This window comes from Xenopus laevis, chromosome 2S (genome assembly GCF_017654675.1).
Source record: "Xenopus laevis strain J_2021 chromosome 2S, Xenopus_laevis_v10.1, whole genome shotgun sequence".
In the NCBI taxonomy this organism is placed as follows: Eukaryota; Metazoa; Chordata; class Amphibia; order Anura; family Pipidae; genus Xenopus; species Xenopus laevis.
Window position 1 is genome coordinate 42,234,900 of NC_054374.1, and position 24,942 is coordinate 42,259,841.

Below are 24,942 nucleotides of genomic sequence, written 5' to 3' on the forward strand. Positions count from 1 at the left end.
GGCCTTCCCTCTACTAAATAAAATATTCCTGGGCCAACACTCCTCTTCCACAGCGTACACATGTACAAGAAAGTAACTTTTTAGAATTGCACATACATTTAAGCTCCCTTAGGAGAATTCATTAAAATGGCTCTATTTACAGGTATTCAAGTATTCCAGGACATTGCATTTTATACAGAAGAGTGGGCTCTTGCCTGGGCAAAATGTAAGCAGTTTAATTCACTATGTTACCTTATAACAGGAAACTTCAGTATAAATAACTTTCTTTAAACCACATGGTTTATTAAAGGAGAAGCAAAAATAGAATCATTATGGGGGGGGGGCGTATCAAGTTGTCTGGCATATTTTTCCTGTGTCTCATGCTTCCCCTGTGCTCTGAAATCAAACAATTTCTGTGCAGGGTATGTGGTGAAGGGAATGCTAGAAAATTGCAATAATATGGCTGTGGGCAGTGAAAGTACATGTATTCTGTGCCAGTTACTGTAGCTTTAAAGAAGAGTAACGCAGTACAGGATCAGAATGAAATCACTATAATCACCGGAGAGGTGAGGTGCATCCCCAGTGATTCTTCCTTTCCTTGTCCTTTAAATACATCACATGTGCTGCTGGTACAATAACAATAATGAAAAAAAATGATTGCATATTGGACATTGACTTAAATCAACCCACGTGGTTCTACACTATGAACCACTTAATCTTTACTTTCCACTCACGTTGTCCATGAACATTGACACCATGAACGAAGCTGTAAATGATGCCGGCATCTTAAAACCAAGCAGCTACTAGCAGGGGTGCTTCGCCAATGAGGCGAGTTGAGGCTGTCGCCTCAGGCGGCAGCGCCCCACTAGGTATCAGGGGCAGCAAAAATGCTGCTCCTGGTACTTTAAGAGCGAATTTCTGGGGGAGGGGGGGCAGCAGCAACTGCTGCTGCCTCAGGCAGCGGAAGGGCCAGGATCGCCCCTGGCTACTAGGTTAATATGTAACAAAACACAATGTTTGTAAACATTACTACATGACACTGTTATGATTGTTATGAGTATAGCCCTTTCTTGAAGATAACTATAGCTATACAGACTATGTGGATGGCAATGTTGTTACTATGAGCATAACCAGTGGTGTACAGAGGGAGCAGATTACAGACACAGATTCTCTGTGGCACCCACAATTTTATTTGGGGGGGGGTCATGGGTTACACGTGATATACACATGATTTTGCTCCCATCACTGTGTTTCTGAGCAGTATCTGTCTGCAAAGCTGCAGGGTAGCCAAACTAGAGAGGATCTTTAACTGAACTCTTTTAATGACCATCTTTTAATGCCCACTTTGTGGTGGGAAATATTGTTCCGGCTAGCAGCAATTATGATCCAATCATTGACCCAAGCGTAACACAATCAGATTATAATTGCTTCTAATTCAACCCATTGGATCAAGGACCACATCAGCGTGCAGATGGGACCCTTGATCAGACAGGAGAATCAAACCTGCCTGATTTTCTTTATCAGTTGGGTGGGCTCGTCAGAGGGCCCCATACACGGGCAGATAAGATGCCAAATGTGTCTGAATTGGGCAGAATCTGCAGCTTAAACCTGCCTGTGTATGGCCATCATTACTGTCATTTCTTTTTTATTTTATTGCAATGTGTTTTTTTTTAGATTTGTGGCCAAAACACAGTAAACAGAATACTTTATCTTTTCAAACTTCATATCTGAGCAATGCACAGACATTTTCCCTTCCTGTTTATATGGGCAGTTTAATGATCATGTTGGAAGTGTCTGTCTTTTAAAAAAAAAAATTCTTTCAATTTAAAAAAAGCAAGTGGTTCATTATTTTGTCTTAACCCCTATCTCCTCCCTCTGGTATTATGAAAATAGGGCTAATGGCAGATGGGCCAGTTGTGGTAAATATGGTAGGGTATTTTCTGGCTTTTTGTAGCAGTGACAAGTAGCTGCTACTAAGTAGTTCCATGTGCCTTAATGGTCTGCCATTAGCCTTAGAAGTAAAGATGATGACTCTTCATTCTGAGTATGCTCAAGCATAGTAGATATGGAGAAAGTTTTTAGCTGGGCATACATAGCAAGTTTATATAACTGTTTGGCCCTGTTAAGGGCCTATGACAACCTGCTGGTAGAGGATTGCATTAAAGTGTCATTGCAGTCTTTACCAGATGAGACTTTTAAATCAACCAGAATGTTTTGTAAATGGTTTTCAACCAGACCTCCCCAGATCCCCATACATAGACCATGACCATTATTAAGAGGAGCATTATATACCTATGTCTAATGAGTTGAATGAGTAATGAACATACCTTCTTGCCTGCTGTTTACATAGTAAATATATACGGGCTATGGGGGGATTTTTTAACAGTAACCCGTGTAAAAGATTCTCAGCACTGTTGCTGAACTCCACTCACCGCTGACACTCACAGAAAATGTATGTGTTCAACTACTCAAAAAAGTAAGACATCAAATATATTTGACTTTGATTAAGTGTCCTTGGTGACACAAAACGCATAAGGCTGTTGCTTTTAATCATAATGTAATATTTTATTTTTTATTATTTAAACACCATGGACTTCTACAATTGAGGTTCCGGATTGGTGCCTGCCTGTCATCACATTTTCTGATGTCAAATATATTTGGACAAATTGATACACAGTCAGGAAACTGTTATTAAATATGAAAAAAAAGATGGAATTGCTGGGAATACATCTGTATTTTCCAACTTTCTTGGTTCTTCAGAGTAATTGTAGAAAAAAAAGTAAAAGGCAGTGCATTAAATTGCCCTTGACTTAAGTCCTTTGCACTAAGACAGTATGCTGAATATCAGATAAGTGACTTTAGTTCACCTTTAATTCCATCTCAAACTGATTGAAAAATGTTATTTATTGAAATTTGCACCTGAACACCCCAGCTACCCCTTCCAACTAATCCTCATTTCTTTAACTTTTACTGAACATTGCTACTTGTGGTTCTACGTGTCCAGTGCATGAACAAAGGTTAGGTTTCTTTGAACTTTGTCTCCAATAAACTTTCAGTGGTCTGGTTGGAAGTCAAATTTATTGAATGAAGCTAGACTGTCACTCAGAGGTATCTTAATTGCACATTATACTGGCATTTTAAAAGACAACAAGATATACCAAATTAGAAATATGGACAGTTTATTTTGTTTCCTTTACCACCATCACATTTAATACAATTTTCCATACGTAGGCTTTTCATTGCAAACCATTGTGTTTTGTATTATGTGCATATAACAGATAATCTGATAAACTTGAGAAGTATGATAACACATATGGATGATAACAGGAGAGCTGCACTGTACTGAGAACTGAGTATAACATCAATGCACAAATGCATTATAAATGCAAGCAACTTCTCACCTTAGCAGCTATATTATTTCCCAGACTGCATGAAACACCACCAAACGAACTATAAGTGCAGTGTGGGCACCAAAATTCAATGATACTAATATATGTGGGGGCAGATGGGCTGGGGTGTCCTCCAACAATTTGACATATATACACAACAAGTGGGACTATACTCCCCGCCCATGTGACCCCCAACTACTCAATTATACATGAATGCTTCAAATATGTAAAAGGCAATATTTATTGTTCCACACTATGCCATATCTCAAAATAAAAACAATTAAAACCAAACTAAGCAGCGCTGCATGTACAAAGGGATCCCTTGTAAATATTCCCTAAGTGTGACCCAGCATGGGTAATGGTTGATATGCTGTAATGTAGAAGTGGCGTATCTGGAGCCAACTGTAGCGCTCCGATCCTGTGCCACAATCTTGGGCAATTAAAGAAAATGAAAAGTTCCAAAACATCCGATGCTGGTATTTGATTAAATGTAACCAAGTATGATGCTGAAATGTCCCCAGGTCTCAAAAGTGCCAAAGTCAACAAGTATCAATGAGGCACCCCTCCAGCGTAAGTCTCCTCAAGGTAACAACCCCGTTCAGTATTCAAGGGGGAGGAGGAGGTTTTGTGCACCTGCCGTGCGGCTAGAACCCTGTGGGTAAGTGCAAATGTGTGGAAAAGCCAAAGGACGCCTCCGTGGGGTGTCTACAGGTATAGATGTTTCCCACCGCAGCCCCGCTCAATTAAGGTAAAAAATATATTACCGACCATACGGAAGTCCGTGAGTGACTGTGAGTCCTTGAAGAGACAAATAACAACGTCTCCGTTACGGATCTGTGATAAGCGGTGTTCGGCAGTCCTGGCGCTTGTGGACCTGTATGGAGGGATCCTCACTTGAACAGCGTGCGCTGCACCTCGACAGCCGTTTCGCCACGAGCGTGGCTTTGTCAAGAGTCTCTTGACAAGTCTCTTCAAGGACTCACAGTCACTCACGGACTTCCGTATGGTCGGTAATATATTTTTTACCTTAATTGAGCGGGGCTGCGGTGGGAAACATCTATACCTGTAGACACCCCATGGAGGCGTCCTTTGGCTATTCCACACATTTGCACTTACCCACAGGGTTCTAGCCGCACGGCAGGTGCACAAAACCTCCTCCTCCCCCTTGAATACTGAACGGGGTTGTTACCTTGAGGAGACTTACGCTGGAGGGGTGCCTCATTGATACTTGTTGACTTTGGCACTTTTGAGACCTGGGGACATTTCAGCATCATACTTGGTTACATTTAATCAAATACCAGCATCGGATGTTTTGGAACTTTTCATTTTCTTTAATTGCCCAAGATTGTGGCACAGGATCGGAGCGCTACAGTTGGCTCCAGATACGCCACTTCTACATTACAGCATATCAACCATTACCCATGCTGGGTCACACTTAGGGAATATTTTCAAGGGATCCCTTTGTACATGCAGCGCTGCTTAGTTTGGTTTTAATTGTTTTTATTTTGAGATATGGCATAGTGTTGAACAATAAATATTGCCTTTTACATATTTGAAGCATTCATGTATAATTGAGTAGTTGGGGGTCACATGGGCGGGGAGTATAGTCCCACTTGTTGTGTATATATTTCCCAGACTGCAATACTGTCATTCAGTAGTAGAAGTTGATTTCTTATTCCCATAAAATTAGTTCAATTGTTAAGTTTCAAAAGAAGCATGACTTAATGCTTCGATCGAAGAATATATGATAAAAAGTTCCAATAAACTTGAACCAAAATCAGAGAGCTTTTTTTTTTATATCCAACTGTATCTTCAGCTAGCATTGCCTGTTATGTTGGTGAGATGGGGACACTTCAAATATGGAGCCTACTTGGCTAAGCTACAGTATGGCAGGGCTCAAAAGTTTGACAATGTTTTGTTTTATAGACGTTTTTATGCTTTTGGTATATTCTTTAATTGCTTGGCTTGACTTGGCTTGTTTCACCTGCATGGACAGCTTCTTTGATCGCATATTGTTTGTTCACAGCAAAATCTTCCACATACAAGCACCCCCCCCCCCTCAAATCAACTCCATGGCTTTTATCTGCTTTATTGATAGACATAACAAAGGAATTGCCCACACCTGCCCATGAAATAGCCTTTGAGTCAATTGTGCAATTACTTTTGAACCCCTGGTCCAATTACTTTTGAGCCCCTAAAATTAAGTGATAGTTTTTAAAAAAGGCTTTAGTTCCTCACATTTTTTGTGCAATCTTTTCGTTCAACCCACTGAATTAAAGCTGAAAGTCTGCAGTTCTACTGCTGTTTCATTTAAAATGTACAGAACCAAAAATTAGAAAAAAAAGTTGTCTGTCCAAATATTTATGGGCCTAGCTGTAAATATATAAGTCAGCATATGTAGGCTTCACAGCTTGAAGTTAAAATGATGTTTTGGTCCCACATAGGAACCTATCTCAAGGAAAGAGATACAGTATATATATATATATAGCCTTGCAAGCTGTTTGATCCCGAGTGAGGAGAACGGTTTTTCACAAACTTTTTCTTTTGCAGACCTCACGTGTGTCTACCAACCCCCTTCCTGAACTCCGAGGGCTCTCTTATTTCCTGCACTGCTGCAGTAATTAGCCCTCCTGTGCACCTTCTAGGTAACTGAATAGAGAGGAAATGTATCTGTTGTGCAGGACCCACCCCTGGAGTCCTGTACAATATAGAAAGATAGATAGATAGATAGATAGATAGATAGATAGATAGATAGATAGATAGATAGATAGATAGATAGATAGATAGATAGATAGATAGATAGATAGATAGGTAGATATGACTAAAGTGTATCTCTACTTGCACATCAGGCAAGCTATTAGACATGATACCTTCAAGCCAAGCATTTAAAACATTTAAGAAACATTTATAGTATATTCTCTTTTTCTATATTGTCTTTTCATTAGAACTTTTCCATCAAGTCATAAAAAAGGGTTTATGAAATTGTTACACATACATTTAGATTTACTTTGGGTGACGTTTAGTAACAAAGGGGATTGTTGATCACAATTGACCTGAAAGTGCTTTAAAGGAGACATAGGATAAATTAAAAAAAGCCTTATTTTGTAGGCAATTATAAGTAATATATGACGTTTATATTATCTTTAAAAATAGCCCCTTTATTGGAGCTCCCTATAGATGTTCTCTGGCCCTGTCTGTATTTCAAATAAGGGGTGGGCGTGTCCTAACAGTCCCTGCCAGAAGCACAGTAGGAGGGGGACAGCCAATCACAGCCCTGCAGTCACACAAGCACAGACAGGCTTCAGTTCCCTATCAGGTCCTGCTAGCTGCTGATTGGTTCCTGTCCTACAGTGCAGTGAGCCGAGTGCCACCGGCTCCCCTGCACAGCCTGGGAATTCAGGGATCATGAAGTGGAAGGGAGGGATTATTAGGGGTTTTGCAGAAATATTCAATAAATCAGCCTGAAACACTACTTTTTAAAGCAGAATTCTTCTATATCTAAATGAGTATAATGCACTGGTACATTCTTATTTTTTACACAAAATGTCTCCTTTAAAACCAGGGATTAATTATTTTGAGGTAGGGACCAATAGGGAGACTCTCTGTCTATTGTAACAATAACAATACTCTTCTTCCTGTGATGTGTGCAAAGCTTTGGCAGAACCCATTTTATTGGTGGCCTTACACATGCTTTTTTTTTGTTAGCCCAGTGTCAGTGCTCAGTGAACATGTGCCTTGTTCAAATATTTGCGCACAGGGAGGATGTACAGGTATGGGACCTGTTTTCCAGAATGGAGCTTTCTGGATAACATATCTTTCTGTAATTTGGATTTTTTATACCTTAAGTCTACTAGAAAACCATGTAAACATTAAATAAACCCATTAGGCTGCTTTTGCTTCCAATAAGGATTCATTAAATATTTGTTTGGATCAAGTACAATATACTGTTTAATTATTACAGAGAAAAAAAGAAATCATTTTTAACAATACGGATTATTTGGATAAAATAGAGTCTATGGAACAACTATTGCTGTTATTTTTTGATCCAATAAACACCTTTACTTTTTTTGTAAGACCTGCGAGTGCAAGCTTTTTCCAATATATATTCTCTATATACTGTATGTACAGCTAATTTCTAATTATTTCTACAGCCATTTGTAATCTTATATTAGGGCCCTTTCCCTTTTGTGGGAGAATTAAGGTTAAACTAATAGCAGAAGTCTGGGATTTGTTTCTGTTTGTGCAGGATTCCAGGGCACAGACTGTTTGGGTTGAACTTTATCTTGGTAATAATTAACTGTTTGGCATATTATTTCCTAACATATAATTCCTTCACGACTGATATTAACCCTCTTCTTTCATCTGAAATTATTCTTTTTTTATCATGTAAGTGCCAAACATTTGATTATCTGTGCCCATACTGTAAATTATACTATAGTTTATTGCATGTTGTATGTTGTTTTAGAGGTATGGAAGTGTTAAAATATGGTGCCTAGTGGGGTTCCTATCTACAGTGATCAATTTTTTTTGGAGGTCTGTTCTGTCATGTTATGTTAGATGAACAAGATTCCTGTAAAAGCTCACTGATTAAAGTATACAGTAACATCTACTGATATATGTGTACTTTGAAATGACATTCATTATGATGGCTGAATACTTTTACTGATGGCAGGAACAAATTGATATTCATATGCAAAGGTTTCAAAGGAGTCCTGTACTTAACCACTTGCTCAATGGCAGGTGGTAAGGACAGAGGGGCTAAATTTGCACCTGGGTAATAATCCATGGCAACCATTTCAATGTTTGTTTTCACTTAGGCATGCTACCTGTTCGGTTTTGACCCGAACAGTTTGGTTTTTCTTAGACCTGTTCAAGTCTCATCTGTCTGTTCGGTTTTTAGACTTGTGAAACCCAAACAATAATTTGGCCAATAACATGGTGAGTATCATAATATTTAGAAGTTTTTATCAACATGGCTTAGCGTTGCCAATTTTCTAACGGGCAAAGGCGTCACTTCACTAGCGAAAGAGATAAGACGCTCTATTGCCCGGTATCGCTCTGGTGAATGGACATTACTCTGCAAATTCAATGAAATGCGGATTTTACTGAATGTTACCTCTTTTGCCATACTTGCCTTCGACAGCTCAGACCAGGTATAGATCTTCCTAAATCTTCTGTTACATCATATTTTTTTAGTGGAAATATGCCAAAAAACATTGGCGTCTTTTCCTTTTTTCAGAGTGATAGCCTGCAAAAGTCCTTACATTTTCTTTTGGTAACCGGGTTCCCCCATACATTTTCTAACATATGGGACATTAACTATACAGTGGGTTCATGTGTAGGACATTATAACAACTCTATTTTCTTTATTAAGGTTCCCTGGACTTGTGTAAAGTAATGTATTTGCTGCAACATATATGTCCATTCAACTTTAAATTTCCCGCCATATGTAAATTAACCTGAACGCAAGACCTCTAGCAAATTTGTGCTAGGCAGAAATCAACGCTAGCGCATCTTCACTTTCAATTGCTCGCATTGCTGAAGTAATGCTAGCGAAACGGCGCAAGTGTTTGGGGCCCACAACAAAACTCCACATTCCAGTGAATTAGCATTGTCTGAGCGAATTTTAACCTGTCGGAGTGTAACGATGGCTGCGAAGAGTTTGCTTGCCTTGAGTAAATCTGTACCTTAGAGAGATAGAAAAGGGGAAGAAACAGCAGCTTCTGATGGTTAATCCTTAAATAGGGTAAATAGAGTGCATATAGAATAGAATTTTACAGCTTTTCAGCAGTTTAAAAAAAAAGTATATTGGCATGCCTGTGGGACGTAATGGCCTGCTTCAGATGTAAGCAGACATACTGTATTTATTAGTTTGGGACTGCACTATGTGCTTCCAACCAGCTGCAAAAGTGTTCAGATAATTAGGTAAGGCCTGGCTTTCATGCTTTCAACTAGCAGAGCTAATGTTCCTCAAGTATTATTAGATATTATTATAAAGATTTCCTGTAAAAAGATTTATAAAGATTCCATGCAATTTAATGGTAAATGGTAAAATGAGATGTTCAGAAAACAAAACAAAAAGCAAATTATCAAAATCTTCATTGACATTAATAAAAAAAAACAACAATACCTGACTTTAATGCTAGCCAATCCACACTTTAGCTTCCCTAGGCATATTTTATTTCAGGTTACACAAATAGTGACTATACAGTAAAATATGTAGACCTGCAAGAGATATTTCTTTTATATCTCAGCCTTTACTGTAGATCAGTGACACACCCTAAGAATATCAGTTACGTAGACGCAACTCATCACACAGCACAGGAAATTACTCAGCCAAACACCAACAGATTGTGTACCTTGGAGCTATAATATTTATACTGTTATGGACTACGGAACTAGACAATGTAGGTGCATAAAAAATTGGCCCGTGGGGGGTACTGTTGTCAGGGTAACACAAACTTACTTAACTTTGGTAAAACTGCAGTGACTTTCATAACAAGCAATGGTAGTGCAGATCAGCTTGATATGGGCAGGTCGGTCTGTTGAGTTTAAACTTAGGCCAAAACAGATTGATTTGCCATCAAATGAATGAATAAATTAGTTCATTAATTCATGTATCAATGTATTTATTTCCTGGTATTTATAGAGCACTGACATAGTTATGCAGTGCTTAATGGAGATCATTGACATCAGTGCCTGCACCAATGGAGCTAAAAGTCTAAAGCTCCTAACACATTTACACACATTGTGGTCAATATTTGATCAGGATCCAATGTACCCGCCTGTATGTTTTTGAAGAGTGGGAGAAATCCTCACACATGTGGAGAACATACAAACTGGAATCTAACTATTTTATGAGCTATCATCTACGTGAACTTTTCAGCAGTGGAATTAATTACTGTAATTGAGTTCAACAGCAAGATAATTGGGCTCCTACACTTTGAAAATATGACTTTTTCCATAAACATATTTTGCGACAACTGGGGCCCCAATAGTTCCTAGGGCCCCCAGCAGCTGCAGTGTCTTGTTCCTAGAGTTACACTATAGTTTATTAAATCAGAGGAGGTGTCCAATGATGCGAAATGCGTTGGGAGGTAGGTGCATGTGTAAGACTACCTAATACTTGTATAATTATATAGTTTATTCAGAGTCTTTGGCATTGTTCACCCGTGTATCAGGTGGTTTACTTGCTATAACTGATTGTTGTGGGTTGTGGAGGCATTAAATATAAAGTTGGCACTACAGGTTCAGGGCATCTTTGAAGGCACATATCTTTACTGATAAAGGGTTTTGGTGGCAAAAAAGTAAATATTTGTTCTTCTAGCCTAATTGTGTGTTCATATTTAGTTCTCTTTTAAGAAGAACTACTCCCTATAAATAAGGATCTGCTTGTCAGAAAATCAGCTCAGACACGCAGACTCCTCCTAGTACTTTTATTTGTTGCTGGGAGCTGCATTTTATACCTTAATTAAATTAAGGGCAGAATTACTAAGTTTGCTTTCAATTTATGGCCCTGCTCCAGAGCCTGGGATAACCATTTCCATTGTAACACGCCAGAATTTCAAAAAGGGTTTTGAATACTTAGCATATAATATATTTGTCATACCTTCAGGTTTTTTACTATATTGTGCCAACATATTTTATCCCCACAGACAGATAAAACAATAGATGCTTTATGTGATCATGAGTGCAAAATGAATAGAGTCTAAATCAGGTCTGTGTTTGGGTACTGGATGTTGTAAATATAGCCCCAGGCAGGAGAAAGGTGTGAGGTGTAAAGGAGTGTTACCTGACCATGCTATGAGTCTCACAGGAACAGCAGTGTTTACCTGTACATTATGCACCAGGCATGCTGTGTCTAGGATGTGGTATGTGATGAGTAACTGAGTTTGGGTGTGTGCGTCTGATCTGAGCACTGACACACTCCCTTATCACTTATATTCTCTACATGTTCTAGGTGAGCTGGGATTTAAAAAGGCAGCTTTGGGAGGAGGCTTGCAGTGTGAATTTTGGTAGGAGGAGGAAGCAGGCTCCCAGTCTTGGATAGCAGAGAAAAGTGAAAGTCGGGAAAGGTGAGTCTTACACTAGTGCTTCAAGCAGGTCAAAAGTTTTCTATGTCCTATTAATCTGATAATCATGTAGTGGTTACGGTAGAGGGATCATTTACTGTACAGAAAACTCCAGTTTAAAAGTGTAAAGTTTCAATGGTGTGTGACATGCAGATGGGTCATCCTGTTATATTCTGTCATATTTGTTTCACAAGGAATCACAACTCAGAATAAAAAAATAGGGCCCTCCAATGCTTTTTTTTTTTTTACTGTGTAACCCTAGTATGTTAAATTGTTGTAAGACCTGTGTTTGTTAAATTATTATAAAGAGCTGTATAACTTGCTGACACTATATAAATAAATGATAAAGAATTGAACATAATCCTATACTAATCCACCCTGCAATCTTCCAGTTGCCTCTTTGGTCCCACCCAAAGTTCAATGGAAGATTCTTGTTATTATTTATTAGAATCATAATACAGTAGAGGGATTTAATTGTCTGGTAAATAGTCTTGCATATAATAAACTAATATTGAGAGTGACAACTAAAACTTTATTCTTCCTTGTGCAGAGCCTATCACAGACATTGATATCATAAACTACAAGGACCCAGACTCCCATAAACTGCAGGTGTGGTCGGAGCAGACATGTGGATATTTGCTTTGCTTCTAGGTAAGGCTTTGCAAATTTTTTTACTAGTTTTTGCACATTGATTATGCTCTGTGAATCTATATTATGTCCACACTTAGTCATCCTATTATAGCTTAAACAATATTTAAGCTTGCCATGCAAGTAGCAACATCTAGAACAGCAAATACATATTCCCTCCAAATCTCACCATAACAGTGCCTTTAGCCTAACCACCATACACTTTATTGCCCTCACACAGTTAGGTAAACTCCAAATTATGGTCTTCAACCTATAGTGACCAGTGGAGGGAAGTCCTTTAAAAAGAAGAGAAAATAAGTAGTATTTTGAGTCCTTTGTTTTTTTTGCACATAAGACAATATCTGTTACCAAAGTGGTAACACAATACAGTAACCACATTTGATTGGTCTGTTATAAAGCTGATAAAAGTTAATACCTAGTGACATTGGGGTACTGTGATGGGTGTCATTTGCACCATATTACTACAGTATTTTATAAAGAATTGATCACCCTGTAAAACTGTTCAAGCTTTTTATGTTCTTACTAGACATTAAGCCCGTTAAATTAACGGGCGCTAGAACATATGTAGAAAATTCGCCAGAGACGGTCCGTGGGGCACATGCGCAGTAGCGCAATCCCACGGACACAGGGACTGGACGCAGAGACACTTCAACTTTATTATATAGGATAAAGGGATGTAAAAGAATGAGGAAATCATGTAGTTGAATGTGTACTTGTACTACCTAAGAATGGGAGCTGCCTGCTGTTACTGAGATATTCTCTGTAGAAAGCAACATTATCAAACATATGGCTGTTTTTATTGGTATTTTTAGACACCGGTAAGAAATTTGATAGCTTTTTTTCATAGGAGAGTTAATTGAAGTTATACCGTTAGAGCATTGGTAACACTGCTAAATATGATATATTCTATTCGATATGGTAAGTTTTCTCCACAGACAGGGTACATCACAAATAGGGTCCATCAGTTATTCTTTTTTTTTTTACCTTTGAGTGCAGACTTTGTAACACTTAGTACAGGAGTTATTTCGCACATTGGTATTAAGACACACATGACTCATACTGGGATTGGCACCCTCTAAACATCATTTTAAGTGTAACTTAAATGTGCTTTTTCCCTGAGGGCAGAGAATGCACTCCTAAAAGTTTACTTATAAAGGTTGATGACAGCTTACAAAAGTAAAAACTTGAAGTGGACTTTATATGTATTTATTTAAACTCTTAATTTGTTTTACATGTTAAAGGGAAAAAACCCTTTTGACATGGACTCATTCAGGTAGGCTTATTGAAAACTAAGCTGAGAAATTAATATGAACTTCCAAAAATAAATATAAATGTATTTTTTGTTCGACAAACATGCATGATTCCAAAGATTAAAGAAACCATGATAATATTGTACAAACCATTTGCCTCCACCCTTTTCGTTGACAAATGTAATACAACCACGTCTTCACCTTCCTCACATCTGGGACTTGAAGTCCCTCTGCTTTCCAGAGACTTTGCACACCACTCACTATGAAAAGCAGAGAGACTTCAAGCCCCAGAATCGATCATTTCACAAAGGCGGTAGGAGAGGAAGGGGTTGCATTACATTGTCCACCTGAGGGGAAAGAACTGGTCCCAGTATACAGACATCCTGTTAGGGCAGAGACACACTTGGAGATTCAGGGTGATTTAGTTGCCTCTTCTTTAGGTGATTAATCTCCCAAACTGCCTTCCTGCCAGCTAGAAGCGAAATCGCCGGCGGGATGGGACCCGGAGTGCTTAGTTTTCCGAAGTCGTACGAAGTTTTGAATCTCCACGTGTGTCTCTGCCCTAATGGTTTCCTATCAGTCTATGGAATCAGGCATGCATGTGTAAGGAAAAGTCCTTTAATATTTATTTAAAAAAATTCAGATATTGTTTATGCCCCTTTTTTTACTTAATCCAGATTATAGTCTCTTTGGGCAGGGATCGCATTTCTTTTAATTGATGTAATATGGTCTATACAGTATATACACCCTCAATGGTACAACCCTGTGAAATATGTTAGTGCTTTATAAATATGCATTAATAATATTAATAACAACAGAACAAGCTCATGTCAGAAAGAGGGGTGAATCCCCCTTAAAAGGGAGCTATAGATGAAAATATTCTGATGTTTTCTTATGTAAGCATGTTGTAAAGTGGTTATGTATGTATGTATGTATATTTTTACTTATACAGCATTACTTATGTAGCAGCACTGAACAGAAGATAAATACTTTATTATTAGGTTAACTGTAATCTTTGCCAGATATTTTCTTGGCATTTGCAGGTGGTATGGACAGGGCCCTCTTTTCGCCTGCGTCCTCTGCTGCTCCCTAACTTGCTGATTGACATGTAATTCAGGAGAGAGGCGATAAAAGGAGGGAATACGTACATTGCAACTCCCCAACTGCCCCTCATGAATACAACACAGACAGTGTTTCATTGGGGTAGCCACAGGTCTTTGTGCTCCAAAACAGAGTGCAGAGAATGAGCTCATTCGACACTGCCTTGGAGGTTGCAAATTACCCAACTTATTTTTTGGCATGCTGTACCAACCCAAGGCCAACATATCCTCTAACAGTAAAGATATGAGAATTTAAAGATGCCCCCAATCTTTTTTTTTTCTGCTGTTATTTTATCTTAGGAAAAAAAATACCGCTGCAGCACCTCTTAGTTGCAAAAGTAAAACATTCAATTTATTAGGTCATGCAACGTTTTGGGCTCACTCTCACCCTTTCTCAATTATATATTTTTTCCCCGTATGTCGATGTAACCCCTGGCAAGGGTTTCCAAACTGCTTTGCACCCACTTCACAAGTTCATACAACATTTACTATTTATTTTATCTTAGGGACCGACTTAATATATATATATATATATATATATATATATATATATATATATATATATATATATATATATATATATATATATATATATATATATATATATATATATATATACACATACACATACACACTACAGTATATATATATAGGATATAAAGAAACCAGTGCCTTCTGAATCAGAATTGATTAATTATCAACCCTGTAGTATCAGCCACTATCGTAAGTTTAATTGATATCGAAAAATCTGTAGCATTGTCCCTTAAGCACTGGTCGTTACTGTTATAGGGCTGCTAAATTGTTGTGTTCAGTTCAGTTTTTCTAGCCATAGCCCAGTCTTTATTTGTCCATTAACTGAATTTGACTCCCAGGTCAATACTCTTATATCAGTTGGCCTACACTAAATTATATTATTTGGAGAAGAAATTAAAAAGTTACTATTGTGCAACTTTTGTTTTGTCTTACAATATATTTACATTTTATTATCTGCTTTATAGTTTTGCCGATCCTCTTGCATGCACAGAATGACTGTTCCCGTGGAGCATGCTACCCTGCTGCAGGCGATCTTCTCATTGGAAGAAGCAATTACTTGAGAGCCTCCTCAACATGTGGAATTGAAAAGCCTGAGACCTATTGTAGCCCATATGGAGAGGTATGTAAACAATTGACAAGTTACTGATGAGAAAAGTGAACATTGTTGGTCAGATTAACAACACAGTGTCAGGTGAAATGCACAAAGGCCTGGACAACAATCTATGGATTCTAGCAAATTCTAGAAGGGCTGCTTTAAGATGTCATAAACCTTTACTATTTTGTGGGCTATTGGGGGGGGCTGTTTGGGCCTCTGTAACCTTGAAATGACTGAACCTTTTTTGGATCCCAGTCTGGGCCTGGATGCACAGGCTTGAAGTGCTAGTGTTTTCACTGGATCCATTTGACAGCAATGAGAGTCAGATTGTAGTAAGAAGAAAATGAGAAATAAGAAAGGGCTTCTAAGGTTTTGTACTCATGTGGTACTTATTCATAGGCCTATGACTATACCATAAGCCTGGGGTATGAAATACGTTTTGTGAGGTAATCTAATTACTGAAAAATAACATTGTGCCTGTGTGAGAACACTTTTAGTTAAACTTCAGTTTCTGTAAGTTAGCATGTCACAACAATTACAGGGTGGTATGTAAATATTTCCATACATGATACAGCTTGAAATATGTGATGTTACAGCTGCATTAATATTTACACCTAATAATACACAGGACAGGGGGATAGCAAATTATATCCCCTTTGACTGCCCATCAGCTTCATGTTCAATTGTCCCGCTATATGTTTTCTTCTTTAGTTAAAGAGTAAAAATGTGTGAGGATAGGGCCTATGTGAGTCTTATATTGGGGTATAGTGTAATAACCCATTGAAACCAATGTATTTAAACCACTACCACAAGATCCTGAGTAAACAGTAGTACAGGAATATATCTCCTCGAAGTAAGAATTGTGCAAGCAGTTAAGTCTAAAGTTCATTCATTGTAGCGAATCAGTTAGTTATATATTTTAGTACAGGTTTGGGATCCGTTATCTGGAAATGTGTTATCCAGAAAGCTTCGAATTACGGAAAGGCCGTCTCCCACAGACTGCATGTTATCCAAATAATCCAAATTTTTAAAAGTGATTTCCTTTTTCTCTGTAATAATATAACAGTACCTTGTTACTTGATCTAAACTAAGATATAATGAATCCTTATTGGAAGCAAAACCAGCCTATTGGGTTTTAATTAATGTTTACATGATTTTATAGTAGACTTACAAACATTACATAGTTAAATTGGGTTGAAGGTATGAAGATCCGAGTTACGGAAAGATCTGTTATCCAGAAAGGCCCAGGTCCCGAGTATTCTGGATAACAGGTCCCATACCTGTATTATTTTCTGTGACTGAAGTAAACATTTTGGTTATTGCATGTATTTACAGTATTAGGTTCTGTTTCATGGCAGTAAGCAGCTTAACTAGGTACCCAGTTCACTGCAATGTACCCTGCAGCACTAATTTAATTGTTCATGATTGTTCTGCATTGTGGCATTACATAATATTTATAGACTATATTGATGGTCATTAACATTCAATGTACATATAAAATACAAAATGCCATTATGGAATTCTTTTTGTATACTGGTGACATTGTATATATCCTAGTACAGGTGTGGGATCCATTATCCGAAAACCCGTTATCCAGAATGCTCTGAATTAAAGAAAGGCTGTCTCGCATAGACTCCATTTTATCCAAATAATACCGTTTTTTAAAATGTATTCCTTTTTTCGCTGTAATAATAAAACGGTATTGTCTAGTTGATCCCAATTAAGAGATAATTAATCCTTGTTGAAAGCAAAACCAATCTATTAGGTTTATTTAATGTTTACATGATTTTCTAGTAGTATGAAGATCCAAATTATGGAAAGAGTCATTATCAGGAAAACCACAGGTCCTGAGCATTCTTGATAACAGGTCCCATACCTGTATTAATTTAGGGACCACTGAACCCCCTGTTGTTACATATAAGAACATATCAGGTCACTATGGGGCAAATTCACTAAGATTCGTAGTTGCGCCAGGCGTAACTTCGCCGCACTTTGCCACACTTCGGCAGGCGTAGTTTCGCCAGCGCTTCGCAAATTCACTAAAATCCGAAGTTGCGCTCAGGGGTAGCGTAAGGTTGCGAAGTTGCGCTAGCGTTGATTCGCTAAGCGAAGAGAAGTTACGCTAGCGATGGTTAATTTGCATACGGCGCCAAATTCAAATTTCAATGGAGGAATACGTACAATCACTACAAATGCCTGGGAAACCTTCAAAACATCAAATAAAATTTTTATTTTGCCCTACACATGTGCCCACTGTATAGTTAAGTTGCCATGAGTTAGGAAATGTAGGGGGGAAGGAGGGGAGCCCCAAAAAAAATTTCGATCATTTTCAGCCTATCACCCATAATATAGAAAAAACGCCAGCGTTTTTTGGGACTTAGAAAAAATTTGAACTTTTTTTGAAGCAATCACTATCTACTCTATTGCGCTTTGCCTGGTCTGAAGTGGCGAAGGAAGTCTAGCGTAAAAGGTAGCGTTCAGTAAACTGCGCGCGTTAGTGAATTTGCGTAGTTACATCCGTAGCGAAAATTCGCCAGGCGTAAGGGTGCGAAGTAACACTAGCGAATTTACGCCAGAGTTCGTTAGTGAATTTGCGAAGTAACGAAAATGCCCAACGCTAGCGAATTGACGCTAGCGTTTGGCGCTTAGTGAATTTGCCCCTATATCTTTTGATGAACATATTAGGGGTCATTTACAATGCCCCATGCAGTGTATAAAATGCAAAAAAACGTCTGCAATCTGTCATTTTTCTGCACTTTGCCCACTTTTTGGGGGCATTGTGCCTGTAGCCGCATGCTGCAGCGGACTGCTTTTTGAATTTTAGCGTGACCTGCATTATAGCTGAAGAACTAACTGTAATGTCCCCATTCTGAGAAATGAAATCCTACAGTATTGTTTGGAGAATCAAGCTGGGTTTGAAAGGGTGCATGAATACTATAGTGCAGGGATCCCCAACCTTTTGAACCCGTGAGCAACGTTCAGAAGTAAAAGTAGTTGGGGATAGGGATGTAGCGAACTGTTCGCCGGCGAACTAGTTCGCGCGAACTTCGACTGTTCGCGTCCGCCACAAGTTCGCGAGCGTCGCGCGACGTTCGCCAATAGGCGTTCGCGTCAAAATCGTTCGACCATTCGACCATTCGATCGCTAAAATCGAACGATTTTCGTTCGATTCGAACGAAAATCGTTCAATCGAACGATTAAAATCCTTCGATCGTTCGAATCGAACGATTTTCGGATGTTCGAAGTTCGCGAACAGTTCGCGAACTGTTCGCATTTTTTGCCGGTGTTCGCGAACGGCGTTCGCGAACACATACTCGGCAGTTCGCTACATCCCTAGTTGGGGAGCAACGCTAGCATGAAAAATTTTCTTGGGGTGTCAAATAAGTGCTGTGATTGGCCATTTAGTAGCTCCTATATGTATTGTCAACCAACATTGAGATTCTTTTTGGCAGTGCACCTGGTTTTTATGCAACTAAAACTTTCCTCAAGCCTGGAATTCAAAAATAAGCACCTGCTTTGAGGCCACTGGGAGCAACATCCAAGGGGTTGGAGAGCAACATGTTGCTCACGAGCTACTGGTTGGGGACCACTGCTATAGTGAGTCCAAAATAGCAGAGAGGGCAATAGCCCTTGAGCAGAGTTACTTATTACAGACATATTTTGTGAAACATGTCTGACCCTGGTGACCCTAGATCATAAAAGTTGTAAGACTGTTACCAGCATAGTGGTATTGCCTTATTCCTCAGTTGGCAGCTTTGTGTTAATAACTACTCACTTTGATCTATAGCAAAAAGCAGGATACAAACAGCTCCACCATGTTGGTAGCTACTTAATATCTCAAATACATGCAAGAATGAGGAAATGATTAAAGGATCAGCTAAACCAAAATGTCTACCATATAGAAATATTCAAGAAATGTCAGAAAAACTACAGTTTTTTGAGTATGTATGCAGGCCCGGACTGGCAATCTGTGGGTTCTGGCAAATGCCAGAGGGGCTGCTATATGTATGTATGGATGTATATTTTTATTTGTATAGCGCTCCTTGAGGGCAAAGCATTGTACAGCAAAACAATAAATTAGTAGTAACAAACAAGGGGTCATTGAAATAAAAAGTAACAATACGTGCATAATTAGAAATACAATTCACATAAATATAAAATATAATTACAATTATATTGTATGATGAGTAAACTTAAAAACATTTCACTACTTATCTGAGTGGTTTCTGAATGGTAGGAAATTCCCCTGCATTTAAACCCTATAATCCAATTATCATGTGCCATGAAAATCATTGAGGCAGGTACGAACTGTTTAAGTGGCATGCTACGCAATATGTTGGCGCTTTATAAATACATGTTAATAATAATGATGAGAGGTGTTATTTGTTGTGAATAAAATGTGAGAACAGTATTGTGTTGTTTAGGGACAGATGTTCCAGTTTGGCATAAAATGTACACTTTTGCACCAAAAGATGTGTCTAGCACACTCTCCTTTAGGGTACTGTCACATATTGGCTATTCTGTCCTGATCTTCTTAGGTGGATTTTGTCCCAAAACCAGGGTTGAATGGTGTTTTTTTTCACAAAAGTTTTCTTATCTGTTCAGAAAGTAACACTATATTTAGGATCATGGCTTACCAGGCTTTAACCCCACCATTGTCTTAGGCTGCATTCAGGCCCGGACTGGCAATCTGTGGGTTCTGGCAAATGCCAGAGGGGCTGCTATAAGGTGCCATAGAAAGTCAGTATTTAGTGGGCTGGTGGGGTTGTTTGGGCCTCTGAGTGGACTGATTGGGCCTCTGTGTACCTGAAATGCCAGGGCCTATTTTAATTCTCAATCCAGACCTGGCTGCATTGTATTGACTTAAATGGTGATACGAGGATAGTCATTTACCATTCAGTGGCAAACTGAGCAGTGATGGGTATTTCTGTGCCTGTTGTGTTATGGACAGGGCTGCCTTTAGAAATCACAAGGCCTGTACAGCCACATTTTCTGGGCACCGCCCACCCCAGCCCCCAAGCCCCACCCCAGATCCCGCCCACCCGACACCATGGTTAAAACACAGTTAAAAGACCACACAGACATCAGCGCTAAAAACGGTAACCCCTCCACAGAAGTTATAAAAAGCCATTGATGGTCAGGGCCCCCTTATAAGTTAAACAAAAAACTGTGGCACCAGGGCCCCCCATAAAAGTTTTTTTTTTTTAAATATTGGTGGTCAGGGCCCCCGTACAAGTTAAAAAAATAATTGGTGACCAGGGCCCCACTATAAGTTAAAAAAAACCATTGGCACCAGGGCCCCCATAAAAGTTTTTTTTCAAAAAACATTGGTGCCAGCGCCCCCCATAAAAGTTTTTAAAAAATCATTGGTGATCAGGGCCCCCTATAAGTTAAAAAAAAGTTGGTGCCAGGGCCCACCGTAAAAGTTTAAAACTAAAGAAGTTAAAAAGAATCATTGGGGCCCCAGAGAATATTTTTTTTAAAAAACATTGGTGGCAGGGGCCTATAGAGTATTAAAATAATACATTGGTGGCCAAGGGTTTAATAAAGTTAAAAAAAAACACATTGTGGCTTCAGGACTTCAACTTCGTCTCCTTTCGAAGCTTCGGGTCTTATTGCAGCTTCAGGGACTTCAGCTTAGGCCCCTTTCATGACTTCAGGACTTTAGGCCCAAGCCTGGTACAACAGTACCCCCCTGTGCCCTGTGCCTATGGACCACCAGTCTTGTCTTGCAGAGTTAGTTGTTTAGTGTCCTCAATGTATAAGTCTGTTCATTCCTTCCTATGGTAAAAGGTTTACAAGTAGAGATGGCAATTCTCTACTATTCAGTTGAACAGAAGAAAACACTTGAATGAGTATCTCAGTAACATAATCCTATAACAGTCTTGTTCTACTCAAATGTGACTGCACTACAACTCTCACCATACTCCACTGTATTATTAAGCGTGTTGAGAGTTTTCCCCCCAAATCTCCAGCAACAAAGGCCAAGTGAATGCAAGTGGATCTTTCAGTGAGTAACTTCATTGTGTCTGCTTTTCTGATGTTTGTTTACAACATATTTTCTTGTAACTGCATACTGTTATCTTCCTACGTGAGCTAACAACAAAATGACTAACGTAATTCTGGCAGGAATGGCATATGGAGAGTCCACTGGAAATAGGAGATGCCCCCTATAATATATATTCTTTCAACTGAGTATAGCAGAACACTTGGATTGAAACTGGCTTTTAATATTTACTCTGTCACTGTATATGTTGTCTTACATTAACTGACACAATGTTCAGAGTCACAAAGTTGCCCTGTACTTTACTTTACACTTACCACTGAACAGCCAACAAGAAAAGGTATTTTAATGATTATTGTGCCCGCAATATCACTCAATTTTAGGTATATATGTGGCCTGTCCATGGCAAAAATCCACTCATCCAGTGACAAATATCTGTATAAAGGTATGGGATCAGTTATTCATAAACCCGTTATCCAGAATGCTCCAAATTATGGAAAGGCTATCTCCCATTGACTCCATTTTATCCAAATAATCCAAATTTTAAAAAAATATTTCCTTTTTCTCTGTAATAATAAAACAGTACCTTGTACTTGATCCAACTGAAAGGAGAAGCAAACCCAAAAGTTTAAAAACCCTACCCCCTTCCCTACATAGACCCCCTCCTCCCCGAGCCTAAGTGTTACCCCAAATGCAAATGCCCCTAAGTCTTTACTTACCACTCCGTTCACTGGCGCCATCTTCTTCTCTTTGGTAATCTTCCGAATGAGACCGGCGGATTGGGGCATGCACAGTTGGAGAAACAACTGCATGCGCATGCGCCAAAACTCACGAAAATTGTAGGGTGGGGGGGTAGGGTTTTTTAACTTTTCGGGTTTGCTTTTCCTTTAAGATATAATTAATCCTTAGTGGAGACAAAACCAGCCTATTGGGTTTATTTAATGTCTATATGATTTTCTAGTAGACTTAACGTATGAAGTTCCAAATTACAGAAAGATCTGTTATCCAGAAAACCCCAGGTCCCAAGCATTCTAGATAACAGGTCCTATACCTGTAGTAGAAATGAACTTTAGTGGCATAAATGAACTAATGTGGCATATAAATCAGACTGCCTTTCTTATTGGACAAGTTTCAGTCTATAAATGGCTCATGAATTGCTGAATATACATGTCTTATGGAGCCAGTTGGCTGTGTATGAGTAGTTGGGTTTTGCAACAAACAGCGGTCACTGCATGTTGCTCTATCCCTCCCCTCTCTGTGTACCGTCTTGGTTTTCTGCCAACCTGATTTTGTATCAAAGTGTAATATTTTGCAAGCTCTGTCATATCCTTAGAGGCTGTATCGTTTACCAGAATATGCCTCCTTAGTTACCTTTGTGGGTTTTTGGAACAGGGCCATATCTCCATATTAATCATCATACCATGACCAAATGTAATTTTTGACATTTTTAAATTACATATTTTATTGATTTATTCCTTGAGCCTTTTTCTTTTCAGATTACTTTTCAGTAGATATAAAACCATACATACATTTTGTGCATAGCATTTGTACCGATGGAACATTGCACACAATTTTGTGGTTTGCACTGTACTTTGAATTTAATGAATTCACAATGCCCACCACAGCAGGACCACACAGGATAAGTTACAGTACAGGTATAGGATCCCTTATCCAGAAACCCACTATACAGAAAGCTCCAAATTTTGGGATGGTCATACCCATAGACTTCATTAAAAGCAAATCATTCTTGTTAAAAACTATTTCCTTTTTTCTCTGTAGTCATAAAAGCATACCATGTACTTGATGGTATCTAAGCTGCATAAATCCATATTTCAGGCAAAACAATCCTATTGGGATAATTTAACGGTTAAATTATTATTATCAAACTTAAATTATGGAGATCTAAATCACAGTAGGATTTTGTATCCAGAAAATCCCAGGTCCCATGCTTTCTGGATAATAGATTCTGAACAACAATCCATACTGAAAAGTAGTACATACAGTTTGTACATGTGGATGCTTTCATATAAAAAGCCCACAAATCTGCAGGGCAAACATTGTTCCTTTCATTATATTTCTCCATTTGAGTACTGTTGTCATAATATTTAATATGTCAATTGTTGTCTTCAGCATTATAGTAGCCTATCAAGCAACACCAGCAGTGTTCCGTGATCTCTTAGCATACTAGGGCCATGATGGACAACCATCTTAGGGAAATTGCACATCCAGTATTTTGTTATTGCTACCTGTAGTGGGTCATTAATTTTGCTTAGTAGGAAATAGCATGAGTCACCTGGAAGGGCTTCTTGGTCCTATTGGTTCCTTGTAACAGGTTGGTACCAAGTGACTCACTCATTCAAGTAAAATGGAAGAAACCCATAGTAGGTAGTAGGTACTAAATGCTACATGAATCAAAGCCTAGGCTGATATTAGTAGTCATTGCTTGCTAGGTATATGTATCATTGTTCCCTTTGTGGTAAATAAAATTACTTTTGTGATTAAAACAGTGAAACCAAAGTATAGCAGTTACAAGAAACAGCTGCTAATCTCCCCTGTGTGTGACATAACTATAAGAGAGAGAGAAAGGAAAAAGCTTGTCTGAAGCAATAATATATATTCTTTTGAAAATTTACCCAAAATGACATGCCATGTCAACACATAAAAGGAACAAAGGTGCGTTCAGGCCCAATGCATACTTAAAAACAAGTTGTATATCCTTTTTATACAGCTGATCCTTTTTCTGTATAAGTCTAGTTTGGCAGCAGACTCTGAGAGCAAGGTGACCATGACAAATTCCAGACGGCCTCCAACCATTCTAACACGTCTCCAAATACAGAGTGCTCAGCAAGTGATGGTGCAGGATTGATTACAGATTATATAACTTTTGCAAAAGGACTTGATATTATTTTGTTTTCACATCATGCAGGTTATATTATTTCATCTTAATAACAGACACTTGAAACTGTTTACTGTTAGGTGCATCACGTGAACTGCCCTGGTAGGAGATAGATAAAATATTGCTGAAGGAAAAACGATAGATGGACATTTAATATGATAGATGGACATTTAATAATAATAATTGGACATAATAATGAGGCATGTATGCTAGCTTTCACTTTTAACCCTTTTAGTTCTAGCCACAGCTGGCACATTGTGTTCCTTATAGGCCACAAAGGAACCTGAAAATGTATAATTCAGTAGTTGGCAGTCAAGCCCGGTGCTGAGCAGTTATGCCGATGTACATGCCTGATTGTACAGTATAACTATGCAAATGGCAACAGTGTTATAAAATAAAAATAATAATTGGTAAGAAATACCAACCAAACTCTTTTTAAAAGAGGTTGTGATGTACAGCCAAAGGAATCTACTTA

General features: G+C 38.6%; 1 protein-coding gene across 1 annotated transcript in view; it reads left to right on the plus strand.

Moving 5' to 3' along the window:
- The window catches only part of lamb3.S (laminin subunit beta 3 S homeolog), an 80,828-nt gene that overhangs the window by 8,879 nt on the left and 47,007 nt on the right, over positions 1 to 24,942 (plus strand). Inside the window, exons 2-4 of the mRNA XM_041583709.1 lie at positions 11,329 to 11,443; positions 11,991 to 12,091; positions 15,437 to 15,591. Of these exons, the coding sequence (XP_041439643.1) occupies positions 12,067 to 12,091; positions 15,437 to 15,591 (180 nt within the window). The 5' untranslated portion in view covers positions 11,329 to 11,443; positions 11,991 to 12,066. The remainder of the gene's footprint in view (positions 1 to 11,328; positions 11,444 to 11,990; positions 12,092 to 15,436; positions 15,592 to 24,942) is intronic.